The sequence below is a fragment of the Pan troglodytes genome, chromosome 17 (assembly GCF_028858775.2).
Source record: "Pan troglodytes isolate AG18354 chromosome 17, NHGRI_mPanTro3-v2.0_pri, whole genome shotgun sequence".
Classification (NCBI taxonomy): domain Eukaryota; kingdom Metazoa; phylum Chordata; class Mammalia; order Primates; family Hominidae; genus Pan; species Pan troglodytes.
The window spans coordinates 57126104-57146231 of record NC_072415.2 but is presented as its reverse complement, the minus strand read 5'-3'; the positions used below and the strand labels follow the sequence as shown (position 1 = coordinate 57146231).

Genomic DNA, 20128 nt, shown 5'->3' with positions numbered 1-20128 from the left:
TTAGAGTATCTAGCATAGGGACTAACATACAGTAGTAGCCTCTCAATAAATGTTAACCAAATATAGTGTACATGTTAAATAATAAATACTTCTTGAATGAAGAAAAAATATGCCACGTCAGAGATTTTTTCCCCCAGCTTTCATGCCTAAATTGCATGAATCAAAAAAGAGCTGTTGATCAAATTCCCAAAGGAAGGGAGATCATGTTTTGCTGATAGGAGCACAATTAACATCCACACGTAATAGACAATCCATTTCCCAAGCTGCTGGTAATCAAGATCCAGGAGTGGACCTTGAGATCTCACATAAAATCACCTAAAAGCAAAGAAGCTCTGATATCATTTTGTACCACTGTATTACACTAGAACTTATTTTTAAAAACAAAATTAAGAATTCCTACCCGAACGAGTTTTTCTGAATCCCCTCTCCATTTGCTGACAATGGTGGATGCAGAAATGTTAAAGAAGGTTGTTTTACATTCAGTGGCCACAGCTTTGGCCAGTAAAGTCTTTCCTGTACCTAAAGAGAGACACATAAAAGATGAGCAGGCATTTCAACTCCATCCCCCTGCTTATAGACAGAAGTCACTCTCACACACAAGGAAGGAAGTGACTGCTCAGCTCTCGTGTGCCCCAGTCCTGAAGTGAGGACAGAAGGGGCAACTCATCCTCTGCACACACACTTAACACTGACATCAAAATAGGAAGCTGTGTTTACCTGGAGGGCCGTACAGCAGTAGTCCTTTCCAGGGGGAAAGAATTCCTGTAAATAGCTGTGGATACTAAGGAAACAAGGAACAAGGATGAGGTTTGGTACCAACACATCAGCCTGCATACTCTCAGCACAGACAAGCCGGGAAAGCTGAAGTCAAAGCAGCACAGCTCTAAGATTCAGGGCTCCCTTTTTTGCTTAAGGTCGTCTGCTTCTGACCGAAATAAACAGATCTTATTCATCCCAATTTTATTTTCACGCTTGATTAGAATGCCTGACAATTTTTGTGGCTTTTTAAAAGACCAATTTTTTTGGAAGGAAAGGTATATGTAGGTATTTCTTCCTCTCCGTTAAACAGTTATTTCTTACATGCATAACATCGTTTTCCCCAGACTTCTATATGGAGAGCATTTGGCAATCTTTTGAATGTTGTAAAGCAGGTATGAACTTTAAAATACATACTAGAACCAATTAGTAAAGGTTTATTCGAATAAAGTACAGAGCTACGGTGAAACTTGTTTTGGAAGTTGGGAATATTCAGGGGCAAACGCATTAAGAGACACCAACGCTGAACAGGACATGCGTAGCCTTCAGGAAGTCTCTCCTATTAGTTCAAATTCAAACAATCTGGGGAATGTGGGTGGCAAGGGTTGGTAGAGAATGGGGGAGAGGGTGTGGCAAGGAATATTAGTAAAATTACAACTAGCTATTAGTTTCATGCTAATCCTGATGTCAAATCTCCACACATATGGAGCTTGTAATGCCATGGGGACAACAAATCCAGGGAATTTCAGTGAGATGTTCTATCCTTTTTAAAAGTTTTATAGTTCCATTTAGAGGAAAAGGTGAGTAAATTTCTATTAATTCTGAACACTAGTGTATTTCTTACCCCTAAGTGTGAACACAGAAAGAAAGAGGGGGAAAAGAGAATCCAAATGTATTGATTTTTGTCTCCTTAGAGGAAAGCATCCAAAAATCAGGGGCCACATGGGCTCAGTGGTTTAAGACTAAATAGGTTATTCAATAAAATAAATTCATAATCCTAACAGCAGGAGATTACAGAAAATGGTCACAAATTATTTGTAGCTCCTTTCCTCAAGAAATGGAGCCTATTTCTCCAACATTTGAATCTGGGCCTGGCCTTGTGACTTTGGCCAGTGGGACATTAGCAAATGTAAGAGACTTGAAAATATAAGACTAGCAAAAGAATATAAGAGGCATGAAAGATGCTTGTGAATTAGAACTTTCCCTTTCTTGCCTCTTTCTGGGAACCCGCTGCCACCATGTGAGCAGGACTGGACTTTCCTGCTAGAGGATGAGAGGCCACATGGAGAGACACCTTGGCCGTACTGCTTGTCCCAGCCTTTTCAGTCTCTCCATCTTTTCCAGCTACTCTGGCTGATGGCTCAGACCTGTGATTGAGCTCAGCCAAGAATACCACGTGGAAAAGAGATGAGCCAGCCCAGCTGAGCCCAGCTCCAACTGCCTACCCACGGAATTACAAACAAATAAATTGTTGTCTTAAGGCACTAAGTTGTGGGGTGGTCTGTTATACAACAAAAGCTAAGTTATCACTTATCTCCTCATTACCCCATTTGTAAATCAAACATGGAGAGTATTGTTTTTCTATTTTTCTACCCAGTTTGTGAACTGCACAGAGATTTGTCAGTAATAAGTAATGAGCACAACAGGCTGGCTTTGCTGGTCACTGCCCTGGAAGGGGCTGTCCAGTCTTCACAACCAGCCAGAAGCAAAGCCGCAGATGATCCTGGGGAGGGTAGGTCAGGGGGGCAGGGGTGTAAAGGAAGGATCTGTGGAAACAAAGTGAGAGATTCTCCCCTACCAGAGGTATTTCTACAACAATAAGAATATTTTTAAGGGAGCAGGCTAATTTGAATCAATCTGACAAATCATGTATACTATGGTCTTAGATTTTAAAGTTTCACTTAGCTCAGACACCTGTCTTGAACTAATATGTAATATGATTTTAAATGATCTAGAATGGACCAGGCTTTGGTGCTCCAGGGTTGAGAAAGTGCTGTGACACAAGCAAAAAGTTAACGTGTGGACAGAAAATCATCCTACCCTTCCCTTCCTGATAGTTGTGTGACATACAGCTTGTCCAATGGATAGTGAACAGAAATAACCCCCAAGAGGCTTCCCGTCCTTACCCTTATAGGATACACAACAGCTTCTTTGACTAACTGCTTGGCTGCATCAAGTCCAATAATGTCATTCCACTTTATGTTTGGATTATGGAGATAAATGTCCTGCAATGCACATTTGATCATTTTTTTAAAACTGATGTTTTCCTCTACAGCTGTAATAAACTTGGGAGCAGCAGAATACTTGACTTACAATAGGATATAAAGTGCTGGTGATAAAAACTGTTCATATTTTATATATATATATATAAACACACATATATACATTGTAATTTTGGGTTAGTTCACCAAAGGTATGCCATGAAAATATTCAATGATTTTCCCTGAAGAAGACATTGATAACACATTATGGTACTTTTCAGAGAGAAAAAAAAATCTCCTAACAACAGACTCTACCTGTTTTCAGTCAATAGCAAACCATGCTGATTTATAACCATAATTAAAGAAGCTACAGAATATGCCTTCAACTTACATTAGGTTTTACTGTGAAACATAGTTCCTAGCCAGTGCCTGGCCTTGCTCTTGTTCCTTGATCTCACAAACACTTTCTTAATTTGTTGCATAAAGGAGATAATGCTCCTCTGAAACCAATTTCTCTTTTTTCGCTAGCGATCATTCCCTACTTCCAGCAGGAGCAATTGCTTCTACAGAATTCAAGGAAGCTGACAACCGAGCGCAAGCGCAGTTTTTCTCCTCTTATAGAAGAGCCCTGTAGCAACCATCTAGGGTAATCAATTAAGGTAGCTTTTACTGATAACTAATTTACAGTTTCCAAACTTCAATTTCACCAGATGCCTCAGAGCAGTCACTAAGGGGCCTTTCTCAGTAGGAGTTGTTTCAGGCAAACTGAATATCTAGAGTGTTTCATCAAAAAAGCCCGAAAAGCCTTCTTTCCAAAGTCATTCTGAGTGACTACAGAAAAAATCTGAAACTAATTATTATATTTATATAATTTTTAATAAGTAGTATATGCACATGGACCAAAAATATAAATACATTTTTTAAATGCTGGTGAGATGTTTGTGCTACTCCTGCTCCCCACCCATCCAGTTCCCTCCACCATAGGAGGTTCATTTTTATTTTTTTTAAATTTTTTTTTAATTTTTTAAATTTTTATTTATTTTTAATTTTTCTTCAAACTGGGTCTCGCTCTGTAGCCCAGGCTGGAGGGCAGTGGCATGATCACCACTCACTGCAGCCTCAACCTCCTGGGCTCAAGCAATCCTCCCACCTCAGCCTCCCAAGGAGGCACACACCATGCCCAGCTATTTTTTTCATTTTTTGTAGACACAGAGTCTCACTATGTTGCCCAGTCTCAAACTCCTGGACAGAAGTGATCCTTCTGCCTCGGCCTCCCAAAGTGCTGAGATTACAGGTGTGAGCCACTGCACCCAGCCAACTTTCACTTTTATTAGAGAAAGTTCTTGTTTGTTTGTTTGTTTGTTTTTTCTGAGATGGAGTCTCACTCTGTCACCTAGGCTACAGCGCAGCAACCTCCGCCTCCCAGGTTCAAGTGATTCTCATGCCTCAGCCTCCCAGGTAGCTAGGACTACCAGCACATGCCACCATGCCCAGCTAATGGGGTCTCTAGAAATGGTCTCTGGGCATATGGAAGAGATTGGTTCCAGAACCTCTCCCTGTTCCCCCCTGACACTCTCCCCCATACCAAAATCTGTGCATACTCAAGTCCCACAGTCGATCTTGGGAAACCCACATATACCAGCTAATGCTCTCTAGAAATGGGGTCTCGTTATGTTGCCCAGGCTGGTCTCCAACTCCTGGCTAATGTTTTGTATTTTCAGTAGAGATGGGTTTTTGCCATGTTGGCCAGGCTGGTCTCAAACCCCTGGCCTCAAGTGATCTACCCACCTCAGTCTCCCAAAGTGCTAGGATTGTAGGTGTGAGCCACTGCATCTGGTCTAGAGAAAGTATTTATAAAAGTACTTTGGTCATGCATGATATTTACAATCCATTCTTGGATTGAAGGGTAGAGAAAGGACTCAGTCTTCCTTATTCTGTCTATAGAGCCTGGATCTACATGCAGGCCCACCAGCCACTCACATTCTTATTACCGTCCTTTCTTAGTGAAATCTCGGCACACAAGGAAGATTCATTTACCTAGGTATTAAAAGCATCCATAGATAACAGCAGTATTTCTTGACCTCTTCTAGAGTTGAGTTCCACAAGGTAATGTTTAATTTCCCAACTGACAGTTTCTCCTTATATCAATCCAAAGTTAACAGTCAGAACTCAACAGGACTACCTCATGAGGTGGTGAGCTCTCCATCACTGTAAGCATTCAAGCAGGAGCAGGGTTTCTACCTCCTATGCTACTATAGAAAGGATTCCAGATGGAATCATCTCAGGCCATTTCCACTCTATAGTTCTATCCTCATAGTCATGTTACCCTTTTGCAAAAATGGTAATGAGACTATTAATTTGGGGTTACTGCAGCCTGGCTCAGTCCCTCATCCCCTCTCACTGGTAAAAACCTCATAGATGGTCTCCCCATCTCCTTTTCTTTGCTATTCATTCATCTCACTGTCATAGAACAAGCCATCCACAAGCACATGGGATGATCCCATCCTCCGACGGGCACCTTTCTAAGGTCCCCTCTTCTATAGGTGTGTTCTCAGCCCTGGGTACTGCTCACAGCACCCTTCCTCAGGAACCCTGCCTCTCTCCACCCGTTCCCCACCACTCCCTGCTTCTTAGGTGGCCCACGGGACATGTGCACAAACTGCAATTTCTCATGGAAGTGCCTATGCCCAGAACAGCTCCTAGCCTCCCTCTTCCACTTTTTCCCTTAGTGATTTCCTGTCTTCTTTCCTAACACTTTCCCCACCCCTCCCTCCTTCATGCTCTCAAAGTGCACCTTGTCCCTGGGATGAGAAACTCTTGAGGGCAAGGACTATGCTCTGACTCGTTCACATTTGTGTCTCCAGCCCACAGCACACACCTGACACACAAGAGGCATACAGGAAACAACTGCTGAGCTGAACAGAGACAGCTCAGGAGCCCTTAGCTTCTCAGAGGAGCTGTGAATTTTGGGGATCACTTTAAACCCCCCTCTGAGCCTGCCTAGGTTTCAGTCTTCAATTAAATATGAAGCAATAGAAATTAGAAAAATACCCTATAACTCAGGAATCTATTTTATTTCCCAGGAACTTGCCCAAAGTCACACAGCTAGCAAGAGAAGGATCTAGAAATCAAAGGCAGGTCAGCTAATTCCAAAGCCTGTTCTTCACTGCCTTCTGGTTCCACAGTGCAAGCTGGAAAAGTCCGTAGTCTGGATGGTAGTCTTTCCTGCTAATTGTGTTTTTCATGGAGATTTTCAATGATGATATCATCAGACTCCCGACCTCTCTATTTCTAGGCTCTGACTTTTTAAACCAGATGCAGACATACTCTTTTCTTCTTTAAGAGGCTTTCTTTCCTTGACTCTTGGCTCTGCTATAAAACCTTTCACCTGTCCCTTCATTCCTAAGTCTTTTTCTCTCTTGGTTTTCTTGGCCTCTATCATGAGATGGTGGGGTTTTTATATTGTAATTTTATGACTCTATAATTTATTTATCATGCATTATTGTGCCTCTAAACAATATGAGTGCCTGCGCAAGTGGGGGCACTTTATAAATAAATGATCATATTTATTGTTATTAATAAAAGAAGCAGCCCACAAAGCTCCAGAAGCCCCAGCCTGCCTCTGTAAATTTGTGAATTGAATATCAGATCTTACCCGGCTCACCATGGCTGCCAATTCTCGCATCTCACTGTTCATGCCAATAAATGCACTCAGAGGTTTCAGCAGTCGTTCCTGATGAGAGGAGCGGAAAGGCTCACATTACAATATTGCTTCATAATTTAGGAAGAAACCCCGGGCATGCACAGGTCTTGGTGAAACAAACGATGGCAGGTGGCTATGGCCTTTAACTTGATCTCAAGGTTTCACTGTACTCAAAATTATATTTCCAGAGTTCATCTGGATGTTGGCAATTTGAAAGATGAATGTCACATCTTCGCCACTTACTGAGGGGTCTGGATTATGGTCGAAGGTGTTCAAGGCAAGTTCACTGGTTGCTCCCTTGATGGCATCTGTGAGCAGCCCTTGGAAGTCAATGATTTGGCCCTGAAAGGGAGGAATGGTTATTTATGCCATGAGAACATAAGAGAAGACTCTTCTTAATAACTCAGTTTCATTAAACCAAGACACATTTATAGACCCTGGTATATAGGGCAAACTTCAAGTTAAGCTTTAAAAAGAACCAGCACTAGTATTAAACGTGATGATTTCCTCAAGTTGGAGCACCTTAAAAAATTGTAAGTACATTTTCCAGAATGAAGTGGATTTGAATAAAAATTCATGAGTATTTCTCAGTTCCTGACACAGACCATCTGCTTCCTCCCTTATATGTTGACTTCCCCTGTATGGTCTTATCCTCTTAAAATATTACACATGCAGAAAGAACTCATTGGCAGAACAGTAATGAGAGTTCCTGTCTATGGATTGTGATACACGTTCACCACTCAATAGAGTGCTGGGTACAAAATAAGTGTGAAAGGTTCTTTGTGAGAACTATTTCTTTTTTGTTATTTTTGTATATAATTTGTATAAATTTATTGGGTATAAGTGTAATTAATTTAATTTCCACCAACAATGTATGAGTTCCCTTTTCTCCATATCCTGTGAGGATTATTTCTAATCCTTTTTTTTTTTCCTTTAAGAGACAGGCAGGATCTCACTCTGTTATGCAGTGGCGTAATCATAGCTCACCGCAGCCTTAAACTTCTGGGCTCAAGGGATCCTCCCACTTCAGCCTCCCAAAGAGCTGGGACTACATATGTGCGCCACTACTTTTGGCTAATTAAAAAAATTTTTTTTGCAGAAGTGGGGTCTCTTTATGTTGCCCAGGCTGGTCTCCCAACTCCTGACCTTCAGTTATACTCCCACCTTAGCCTCCCAAAGGGCTGGGATTACAGGTGCGAACCAGCATACCCAGCCTACTTCTAATTCTTATAACACTTCTGGTAGTCAGGAGTGACATCCTGGCTTCATAGATGTGGGAGTAAGTCCAGAGAGGTTAAGTAATTTGCCCAGGGCCACACAGCTAATAAATGGCTTAAGGCCAGGATTTAAACCCACTTAGTCTCTCTCCCAACCCATGATCCTTCCAATATCACCCTGTCCCCCCTAGAGGTAGGAAGGAAAAAGCAAGGATGCACCAAAAAAAAAAAAATAATAATAATAGTTAACATTTATGGAGTGTTTACTATGTGCTAGGCACTGCACCAAGGCTCTCCTTTCATCATGAGACTTAAAGGGGATGCTATGATTATTTCCATTTTACAGATGAGTGAAATGAGGCTTGGATAAATTATAAAACAACTTAACCAACATGCCCAAAGTTACATAGTGGGGGAGCATCTGAGCCAGGTTTTGAATCTAGACAGGCTGACTCTGAAGCCTACGCCCTCAAGAACAACATACCTACTAAATTTGCAGGGAGGGTATCCTAAAGCTTGGATTCTGATGTAGTAAGGATGTGTGCCCCCTCCAAATCTCATATTGAAATGTGATCCCCAGTGTTGGAGGTGGGCCTGGTGGGAGGTGTTTGGGTCATTGGGGAGGAACTCTCATGAAAGGCTTGGTGCTCTCACCACTGTAATGAGTGAGTTCTCACTCTATTAGTTCACGAGGGACCTGGTTGTTTATAAGAGCAGGTCATCTCCCTCCCTTCTTGTTCCCTCTCTTGCCATGTGACATGCCAGGTCCCCTTGCCTTCCGCCATGAGTAAAAGCTTCCTGAGGCCTCACCAGAAGCTGAGCAGATCCCAGTGTCATATAGAAGTATGAGTCAAATAAATCTCTTTTCTTTATAAACTACTCAGCCTCAGGTATTCCTTTATAGCAATGCAAAACAGACAAACACAGGTACTAACATAGAAATGACAGACCTGGGGTTTTCTGAGATTGGCCCCAGGCCATATACCCTCATACAACCTATGGACATATGAAATGCTAGGGAGAAAGCCATCTACATTGTGCCTTTGAGGACATTTCTGCTGGTAAGAGGATTTATAGTCAGACTATTTCAAAGGTTAAGTGCTGGGTTAAATGGTCCCTTCCTTGTGACCCAATCAAAAACATCCATTCATTTCAATGTGAGGCATTCACAAGAGAAACTGATGCCACAAAATAGCTAGGCAAAGGTGACTGAAAACACAATAGAAGCAGTGAAGGTGAACAAGGAGACATTTTTCGAAGGGAGGTGTTGATTCCCATGGTATCATCTTCAGCAATTACCATGTAAGTGAGGCCCTTAAAGGGAATCAGTTCAGGCCAGTGAGGTCACTGCTCTTGATTTTCAGGGAGATGCTCCAGTCACCCCTCCAAATTCACACACACAGAGTTCAGTTTTTCTAAGAGCTGGCCAGAACTAAGTCAGCACTCCAGAGGTTTGAGCACTTGGCTGAAGAAAGAAGAAGCTTAAAGAACTACAACCTTGGAGAGTATGACCAAGAGCAATATGGTGCAATTCATTTCCAAATTGCATGTTTTAATCTACCTTTTGACTACATCCACTCAATCTGGGTCTTTTCTGCTTAAGACATTATTATTTAGAAATCCAGACATGAGATTCATTATGAAAAAGGTAAAAATATCTATCAAGGACAAAATCAACCCTGTATCAACTGATGTTTCATGGTCCACATGAAATTCCATTTAGACCAGGAGCCATCCCTCCAAGGAGAAAGGTGACACCACTAATCAAATGCCACTGACAGGACAGAGCAGAATGAGTATGCGTTTCCAACTCACTAAATAACGCAGATGTCCTAGCGCTTTGGGAAGCCCAGACAGGAGGATTGCTTGAGGCTAGAAGTTTGAAACCAGCCTGGGCAACATAGTGAGACCCCATCTCTAGAAAAATGAAAAAAATTAGCTGGATGTTGTGGTGCATGCCTGTAGTCCTAGCTACTTGGGAAGCTGAGGCAAGAGGATTCTTTGAGCCCAGGAGTTTGAGGCTGCAGTGAGCCATGATTGCACCATTATACTCCAGCCTGGGTGACAGAGCAAGACCCTGTCTCTTAAAAAAAAAAAAAATGATGAGAACGATGCAGGATGATCATGCCAATGTTTGTCATTGTTACTACAGAATTTTTAAGCTGATGGGAACACTAGAGACAATCTCTTCCAAGCCCCTCAATTTACAAATGTGGAAACTTAGTTCCTTAGAGATGGGGCAGTTCATGCCAGCCCATTCATTCAGAAAGGAGATTCCAAAGAAGAACCCATTTTCTGACGCTCTTCTCCATTTACCTCACAGCCAACCTTCAAAAATCGCATCTTAACTTTCCTGTTTGACAAAAATAATGTTTTTTGTTTTCATGTTTAAAAGGAAAAAGAAATTACCACTTTCAGTGTTAGGTTCATGAGTTTCACTTACTCTTCGTGGGTGGGCATTTTCCTCTCCACTGTCTTTACGGATTCTTGATATATGTAGGCCGAAGTTGGCACTTTCCAGGCGAGTGTTATCAACTACCTCCTGAAGAAAGAGAGACAAGGACACATCGGCCGTGAGCAGCCATGGAGAGTTGCTGGATGTACCTGCCTACTCTATCAAGCAAAGTCCGATGCTGGGTAGCAATTCTGTGAACGCGACGTGCACAGGTAGCTTAGCCACATTTGTGCAGACCCAGGAAGATGAGTTAGCTGTCTGCCTGCACTATGTGGAAAGAGTTGTCCCTGGAAGACTGAGAAGATGCCAGGCCCCATGGGCCCCAAGCAGCTTTTCCAATGTGCTTCAAACAGTTGTGCCTCAACCCATCCCCATTCACTGGCTCGTCTTTTCTCCTGTGATCAGGGGTGTTTTTGGCCAGGAGTGGCTGAGTTTGGAGATATGGCAGAGTCAACCAGCCTCCCATGGGACTCATCTTGCCCCACCTTCACCTCTCTTCCACCTGAGTCAGGCTGCAGCGGCCAGAACCGTAGGACCTCCTTGAGGGGGAGAGAATCCTTTTGACCAATCGGATATTGTGATTATACCTTTCCATTATTTGACATTAATTTTTTTAATTCCTTTTCTCAGTTTCCATTGGTCCTCTTTTCCTTTGAAACCTGGGATGTTTTGTCCTAACTAAGAAGGTTCTGGACATGAGCCTCCTGAGTCAGGAGCCATTGACTTCACTCACCTGCTGGATTCTCTCCTTGCTGCCCTTCTTGGCCCCCAGGAAGTCCAGCATGAAGGTCTGGGGTGAGGGCTGACCATGTGCGATTTGGAGGAGCCCAACAGGAGACCTTGAGACCCAGCCACACCTGAAGTGTAGTGTAGGCTATGCCTGGCCTACACTTAGGAACCTAGCAATGTGCTCTGGGATGGGAAGACCTGCCATCTTGGTTAGCTCAGTTACCTCAGGTAATAGTTACCTCAGGTAACAGTTACCTCAGATGGGAGGATCAAGCTCCACAGCAACCAGGCCTTCCTGCTCTGACTGGGCCCTGGCCCCACCCTGGCCAATCACCCAGCACCCAGACCAGGGGAAAAACTTGGAGCAGAAAAAAGTCCTCCCACTCAAGTTAAGAAACATTAGGAAATCTAGGGATATGTCCATGGTTTTAGTCCAGTGTACTGGAAGAAAACCTAAAATTCAATTAGATCACACAGCAATTTTAAAAGTGTAGGTCCTCAAAAAATAAATAAATGTGACCTTTTTCATAGGGCTATTTTTCAGCCAAGTGTGCTGTTCACAAAGTCAAGCCAAGCCATCCTGACCTGATTAGGATGCTCCTTATTGAGAGATTTGGTGTCCCCTGTCTTCCTCGCTGTGGTTTTGGACCGGGGCCTCTGCTGATTGATCTTGGGAAGATTTTGACAACTGTCGTTCATCATCCTAAGGGAGGGAACAAAGACCTTGGAAGAAATTATTCTAGCCACTTAATTTGAGGTACTTTAACAACTATTCTTAAGAATAGCACATTTAAGAAAGCTATTGAAAGATATGCAGGTGGCAACTATAGGGCCCTTCCACCTATGCGATCCACCCACCAGGTCCATCCTGGCCCTAACACCCTCCAGGCTACTCACTGGGTTCTTCTAAGATTGCCTCCTGGAGCCCCCCAACTCACCCTCTTCATTTCCCTTTCACACTACATAGCTTTGGCCCTTCTGCAAATAGCTTTAGTTCTTAAGAATACATTACTTTACAAGCATTCTTCCATTGTTCCTTCCACCTTCCTTAAAAGGAGTATTAGACCAGGAGAAAGGTGTGTGAGAGAAAGGAGTCCTCCCATTCAAACTAAGAAACAGTAGGAAATCCAGGGATTGGCCCATGGTTTTAATCCAGTGTCCTGGATATACCCTGCCTACTTAAAATACCTCTCAGCATGTTATGAGTAATAAACATCAAAAGGGGATTGCAGAAGGAAAACAAACTTCCCTTCATCAATGTTGTCCCAGACCAATCATATTTGCCAAACAAATTTTCATCAACAGTTGTTTACTTCAGACAAAACAAACTGATGGGGCTGGAAGTCAGAAGAGTAGCTAACTCTGATGGAGATGGAGAGAATTTGACTGAGAAGGGGCAAAGGTAGCTTGCCGGTGGCTGTAACTGTGGTTACAAGAGTATACGCATTTACTGTATACATAGTTATATATGTGGTATGACTGTATATATGTTATATATCCATAGAAAGATCAAATCACTTTTTTCACTACATCCTCATAATTAGATATAAAATTCAGTATTGGAATATCCATATTTTTCTGTAGAAGATGCCATGCAGAGAGAGACAGGACTAGCTTGTGGGGGCAGAATATGAACTCCCACATTGTTGCTTAATTCTCTTAGCACTTTTGTCCCTATATGTGAGATGCATTTGCAGAAGGTTCGTTAGAAGCAAGTCTCCCCATGTTCAGAGTGATCTCAGAGAGCTGCTATTTCAACTTCCTTTCTTCATGGGGATAATAAATGTTCATGTCTAATATAAATGCACAGCTATTTGGCCAGCAAGACCACACATGTCGATAACACCACCAATGTCCACATGGTGACACATCTGTGAGTGTTGGTCTCACTGGGGAGAGCGTCATGAGAAGTGGACACTAACAGTTCTTGGGTTTTTTTTTTTCTATCTTTAAACTAGGAATAAGAATGTCTTTCTCCACCCTTTTGCTGGCACAAAAATAAAATATCTATGAAATGAAAACCAAGCATTTTACAAATGCAAACTTATATTAATAGTGTTGACTCAAGAGAAGTTATATACGTGTGTGTGGAAGTGTATGTGTGTGTTTATGTGTTTGTGTGTGTGTGTCTGTATTTAAACTTGCCTCACCATCCTTGTGGAGCTGGCAGGAAACAGGGATTCTATATTCCCACTTTGATTTCCCATTGGATGCAACTGATCCCCAAGATCTGCTTTAACAAGACCAAAATACAAGAGCACTAATGTACAAAGCAATGCAATTTATTTTAAATTGGTTCTGGGGATTGTAAAATTCTTCTGAACATGGAACCAAATTCACTCTGCTTTGACTTTAACCATTAGTCCTAGGTGCACCCTGTGGAATTTGGCAGAAAAGGCCCAATCGCCCTTTAGAGGGTGAACTGAAGCCTGTTCCTGCAATGTTCTAAGGAGTGCCCCTCCACCAGCCATCTGTTCAAGCTCAACATCTGCAGTTGCTCTAGTCATTTCTAAAGTTACCTGGCTCCCAGATTGTTCCTCATACTGGTCACCTTCCAGAATAGTGTGACCTCCTACTTTTTAGACACTGTATTTCTATTGATGGGGCTGGGACCACAGTAGCACTCATGTCACACTGTTGGCCCAGGTAAACTGAGATTTCCAGGTCTCTGATTTTGTAATGGAGGAGCTATTTGTTGTAACTCTTGTTAGAGCTTAAACCTTATTTTATTAAATTTCGTCTTGTTACTTTGAACCCATCTCCGGAATTGCCAAGATCTTTTGGGATCCCATTTCTGTCATCCATCACATTAGATAACCTTTCCTCCTTTGGTTCATCAGCAAATCTTTAAGTGGGGATTATAAATCTTTTCCAAGATTAGGAAAAGACACTTTGATTTGCTAATAGCCAGTCTCATGACATGTCTCATTTTAGTAACTATATTTGAGTATAAATTGTCCGCAGAAACACCATTCATTACTTTCCTAGTTATTCCTCCTGATTCTAACCATTTGCTATTTAACTTTTACACTTGCCACATACAAACATCTACTCAGAGAGCAGCTGAGGAGCCCCCACACTGTCAAATGTGCCACGGTGCTCCTTCCCTAAGGGGAACAAAGCACTCTGACACCATTCACTCACAGAGCATTTGCCAGGGAAGAATGCTGAGAAGGTTCCAGAAAAATAGAATCCAAAAGCCTTCCGAAGCTGGCTGCAAACGCTCCTCATGATTTCTATGCACAAGCAGTTATCATTTATTACCCAGAGTCTGACTAGCTTTGTGGAAACTATAAATAAAAGAATAACACTTTTGTCAAAGCGATAAAACTCTTCCTGCAGAATAGCACAAAGCAAAGGTAGCCCGAGGCCAAGTATTATGACAAGTAGGATCGTGGAGCGTGCGTGGGCTCCACAGACATTTTTGCAAGCTGTGCCCACCAGCCCTGTAAAGTGTCCTAGGCCCTTCCTTCTGAGGCTGGAACAAGGGAACTGGAGTCGCAGGGGTGGGAAATGTAGCGGGGGCATAACAGAATCCATACCTCTTGGGGGCCTAATAAGTTGCATGTGATTACAATCTAACTTTTCTTTTTCCAAGAGCATTTTAAGATTTTGAACACTTTGTTGACTGCTTGGATGGCTGTGTCTTTCCATGAGGTTTAGGCCCTACTGTAATAGCAACAGCCCACAGGTTGCGATGCCCCAGAGCTGGCCCTCACTGGCAGCCGGCAGCAGCACCCTTGTTCCCCTGGGTATTTCTGAACAGCTCTGACAGTGGAGGGGTCTATGGGAGTGGGGCGAGAGGAATGGGAAGGACACTGGCAAGAGTAGGGGGCCTTGTGAGAGAATATGTGCACCCAAAAAGGTCCAGAGACAGAGGGGCTCCCATCAGAGGCTACAAGCCCCAAATGAGATTTGGACTTGAGAAGCTGGAGAAAGGAATGCAAGATGAGCTGTGAACAGGAGGGAAAAGCAAGAGAAGAATGGGTCCCCACAGGTCAGGACTGGCGAAGCCAGAAGCGTGAGCTCACACCTCCTGGCTCATTGTTGATCTTCAGACAGGTCAGGACATCTGATCTGGGAGTGCTTGAAATTAACTAAATGATGAAAAGAGGGAAAATACTATATCTTGGGTGCTCACTGTGTGCCAGGAACTCACTATGTGTCCAAAACTTGCTCCATGCTTGTAAATAGCAGAGCCAGGAGTTGAACCTGGGTCTTTTAACCTTTGAGGTTAAGACTTTTCATACCACGTGGCCTGGAAAGACAGAGCATCACAGGATATACTTATTTACAGTAAAACCAGGAGAGTAGACGGACATTGGCCCAAATCTGGGGCAGCTGTAATGAGAGAAGTCCTGGGCTGGGCCAGGTCACATGACTGCAGTCAGTATTGCTGGGAGACAGTCACAGAGCTGTGATGATAAAGCTTCTGGAAAGGGATTCCACAAGCTCCTCAAGCCGAGTCGATTAAGAAGAATTACCATTCACTTTACCTTCTGGTCTTCCCTCCACTTCTTTGCGGTAAATTATTTTCTGCTGTGACAAAACAGACATTGGGAGGGAAAGAAAATAATTTTAAGAGTGACAGAGTGATTTTTTTCAGGTATGTTTCCCCTTTTTGCATTGTTCTTAAAATTTGGATTTTAACCAATTGGAATCTAGAGATTTTAAACTATTCTCATCTAGAGAGAACTGAAATTACCAGCGAAGAGAAAGAGGCCTGAGCTTCTCCAGCATCTCCTCACAGAGGAAGATTGCAAAGGGCTCAGATATTAAACATGTCAGAGACTGTGGACCTGGTGGCAACTCCAATATAGGCTAGCTTTACAGCTACCATTTCATTACGCTTTCATGAACTTGACACCATTTTGCTGCATTACATGGGACACCAGGATGATTGCACGAATCTGGCAGGGAACACTGAAGTCATACTCTGCTAGTTAAAATAAAAATAATGTGTCCAATATCATAGGAGAATTTGGGTATCATGCTAGATGGGAACTAGCCATCTGGAAGTGAGATCATGTCACTAACAGTGCTGATCACCCTGTGTTTAGGAGTCTGGGCTGTCTCTTCAAGGCCCACATCTAACCACTTGCCAAGGAAGTCAAGCTCTGAATGCTGCATTGGAAGGGAGCTCAGATAAAATACCTCTTTGACCTTTTCTAGCTCTGAGATCTGGCCCTGGCTATTTTAAATTGATGTTCCTCTTGGTTTCCCGGTCCCTACATGAAATGTTAAAGTCTGTGGCTTAACAAGTGGCTTGTAAACAGGACAATGATCTCCCTTGGTTTATAATTACTTCCCCCACTTACAGACTTCTCAGTCAATGTTACTACAAAGCACAGGGCCCCCACTTTAGATCTTTCCTCCAGCCAGCCTTGTTGACTGCTAACCTATACTGGGTTTTTATATTATATTGATCATTATCTGGATTGATGGCTTTCAAAAGCTTTTCATTATCTATACATGAGCTATTAGCTTCCCCAATACTCATTTTTGTAGTTATTTTCAAGACAGATAATAGGTCTCCTAAAAACAAAAAAAGTCTTCTGTCATTTATCCTCTTCCAACAGTTCTTTTCATCTCTAAAGAAATTAAAGTAATGCTAATCATCTGAAAAGTACCTATGATACACTGGGGTTTTGCTTTCATTGCCTGAAAACACATTTTCTCAAACAAATGCCAAAGTGCCTAAAGGGATGTCAGTGTCCAGGTAATCATATTTCAGTTGTCTGTGCTGGATATGAGAATGGCTACACAGTCCTCCTGGCCTACTCCTTTGGTGCAGGGTGAGGGTCTCCATCTATCTGGGAATAAGATGAGAAAGAAACACTAATCTTACAGATGAGACAAAGCCTTATGTCTAGAAAATAGGCATGTACCTGTGTCTGATGACTTTTTGACAATTTTGGGGTATTTCTGAAATTTTACAAAATAATAACTCTCATATTCCATCAAAATAGTTTCAAGATCAATGTTGTCACAAACTTCAAAGCGTCGTAACCCCAGTTTAGTTTCTTGCTCCAAAGCATTTGCTGTATCGATATACCTGGCAGTTTCACAGAAGAAAAAGAAGAAATTAACTGAGGTGAAAAGAATAATGGCTAACAGGCATTACAAGTCTAAAGGGATGCAATACAAAAAGTAAGCCTATATATAGCACATTAGATGAAAACTAGTATGTGCATAGGAGGTTTGCCTGTAAAGAGCCCCATATTTGTTAAGTATATTTAACTATTATCTTTCAAAGCAGTTGCCTTTGAAAGTTACATATTTATCCTGGTGATGCCACCGTTGTTAAGGATGTTTTTGGAAGTGCTTAAAAGTCAAATAAGTAAATCAACCAAGAAACATCTTGTGATTTGTCTTTACTCATTTGCAGCCTAAAATGGGTATCTGCCCAAACTTGGTTACCTCTTTATTCACAGGTATTCATTTTAGGTAACATTTGGCAAAATGATAAAACCCAAATTCAACCCAAATTTGCCATCATTGAAGTAATTCAAATTAACAAGTCTCGAGCACTGAAGGAAATTCCAAAGATCTACCAATCAAGATCATCAAAGAACTTTCATATAAGATAACATCCACTTGGAATGTATTATTTGTTTCTGGTAATTTTTTAATCAGTCACACATTGCACTTCAGAATGTTTCTGTATAAAAGTAGTACCTTGATCTTTGTTCCTTACTGTCATTTTTAACTTGTTCAGTTGTAAAACTGTCCAATATAAGTGGCCTTAGCACTAGAAGCAAGGGCTGTGTCTCAGAATCCTCTGAAAGAAGAAAGACTCTCCAGGTCTTATATTTTAGTTCTTAACTTCTTTTAAAACCAACAATTTTCTCCTGAAAAGTGTGCACATGTGCAAATTAGCATACAATTTCAGGAGCTCATCCAAGGACCCCAGATTCAGATTTCTGCTGCAGGTTAGAGTTCTTTCTGTTTCATTTGAATCTAGATCCAGGAAAGTAGAAAGAGAAAACTTTCTTTTTTAGTAGCCCTCTTCTCTTTCTTTCTTTCTTTCTTTCAGACAAGGTCTCCTTATGTTGCCCGGGCTGCTTTCAAACTCCCGGCCTCAAGCGATTGATTCCCTTCTTGGCCTCCAAAGTGTTGGGATTACAGGTGTGAGCCACTATGCCTAGCCTGAACTTTCTTAAAAGAAGATGCCATGATTATTTTCAATGACCTTGAAATGTATGTATCTCTCCTAAGCTAATTTTAAAGAAGCTGCAAACCACAGTCAGTTGACTCTAGTCAATCACCTTCTATACTTTTTCATGTCTCACCATGCTTCTATACTATGTCTTAATTCTCATTTTACAGAGAGAAAAACTAAATCAGTTTTTTATTAATAACTTTAGTATGGAGTAATACATATTCACTTAAGAAAAAACTAGAAAATACTCGTAAATCAAAAGAAAATTCTGCCCCTCAGAGAAAATGACTAACATTTCCTCTGTTTTTACAAACTTTTTTTTAACCTTTTTTTTTTTTCTTTTTAGAGACAGGGCCTTGTTCTGTCACCTAAGCTGGAGTGGCACAATCTTGGCTCACTGCAGCCTGGAACTCCTGGGCTCAAACAATCCTCCCACCTCAGCCTTTCAAGTAGCTTGGACTAGAGGCGTGCACCACCACGCCCAGCTATTTATTTTATTTTATTTTTTTGTAGAGATGGGGTCTTGCTGTGCTGCCCAGGCTGGTCCCGAACGTCTGGTCTCAAGTGAGCTGAGCTTGAATGAGGTTTGAATTCGATGTGGTTGGCAGGAGGAGCCGCTAGAGATTCTTAACCAACAGAGCGACAGGACGGGACTTTAGGAGTAGTGTGCAATACTGGGCCGTAATAACAACACACAAGAGAGAGACGCAGAGGCTACTAAAATTACCCAAGCCCGAGAAGATGGATATGGAGGACTATTAATAGAAGAACCAGCATCCATGACCCTCCATTGTCTGCTGTCACCAATTCTCACTCACACATTCAAACTCTGGTCTTCTTGTTTACTTAATTGTTCCACTTAGGCTGTGCCCCTTCTTCCTCTGTGCCTCTGCCAGGAATGGCCTTACATCACATCGGTCTATTCGTATTCTATACATCTTTTAAGTCCAGCTCACGTCACCCTCTCTACAAAGCTTTCCCTGATTGTTTATTTTAATCCACAGTAATCTTTGCTGAATTTGTAGAACTTCATTAAGGCAGATCTCTTTTATTGACACTCATATGTCCTTAAAAGTACCTATAGTTCATTTTCGTTTTGACAGTCCACTCATTTGTCCCTTTCCCAGCAGGTTTCAGGAAAATGATCAGTTCCAGTAGAACTTTCATTGATTCACGATACAAAGAGCCATCTCGTGGCAGAAAGGAAAAATGCATGCTTTGTAAGCAGCAAACTACTTGGCCTTAACAACTACATCTGACTTTTATTTTTATCTTTTTGTTTTTACAGTTCTTCTTTCTGATACAATTTCTGGGACAAAAAATACATTGTAATAAAAAATCAGGGATAATTTGTGAAAATGGCATTGTCTTCGTTTCTAATTATTCTACCCATCTACATTCTAGTAAGTTCCTCAATGGCTATGCAAATAACATTTACTGAGATTCTGTTACTATGTTCACAGTGCTGGGACCTGGCATGGTGAGTTTAAGTTTTATAAGAGTCAACTTATCTAGGAAGACAGCATTCTCAAAGTTATCTGTGGAAAACTCGTCTCTAAAGATGGTCTGAGAAAAAAAAAAAAAAAGAGTTCCTTAGGCCAGGCATGGTGGCTCACGCCAGTAATCTCAGCACTCTGGAAGCCAAGGTGGGTGGATCGCTTGAGCCCAGGAGTCCCAGACCAGCCTGGGCAACATATAAATCTCATCTCTACCAAAAAACAAAACAAAACAACGAAACAAAAAGTAGCCATGGCAGCACGCACCTGCAGTTGAGCTAATTGGGAGGCTGAGGTGGGAGGATTGCATGAGACCACAAGTTCAAGGCCAGCTATGTCTACATAGCGAGATTCCATCTTTACCAAAAATAAATGAATAAGTAAATAAATAAATAAACAAACTGAGTGT

At 41.9% G+C, this 20128-nt stretch overlaps 1 protein-coding gene across 10 annotated transcripts in view; it reads right to left on the bottom strand.

The window, feature by feature from the left end:
- The window catches only part of KATNAL2 (katanin catalytic subunit A1 like 2), a 409798-nt gene that overhangs the window by 31400 nt on the left and 358270 nt on the right, over positions 1-20128 (bottom strand). For 7 of the 10 annotated variants that reach the window (XM_016933645.4, XM_063796082.1, XM_016933647.4 and 4 more), the window contains 9 exons: positions 16950-17116; positions 15558-15600; positions 11647-11764; positions 10321-10419; positions 6904-7002; positions 6613-6690; positions 2883-2981; positions 718-781; positions 401-519 (listed from right to left, as the gene is read on the bottom strand). In XM_016933645.4, the coding sequence (XP_016789134.1) occupies positions 401-519; positions 718-781; positions 2883-2981; positions 6613-6690; positions 6904-7002; positions 10321-10419; positions 11647-11764; positions 15558-15600; positions 16950-17116 (886 nt within the window). The remainder of the gene's footprint in view (positions 1-400; positions 520-717; positions 782-2882; positions 2982-6612; positions 6691-6903; positions 7003-10320; positions 10420-11646; positions 11765-15557; positions 15601-16949; positions 17117-20128) is intronic. The other 3 variants (XM_016933646.4, XM_063796078.1, XM_063796081.1) reach the window with 1 other exon arrangement.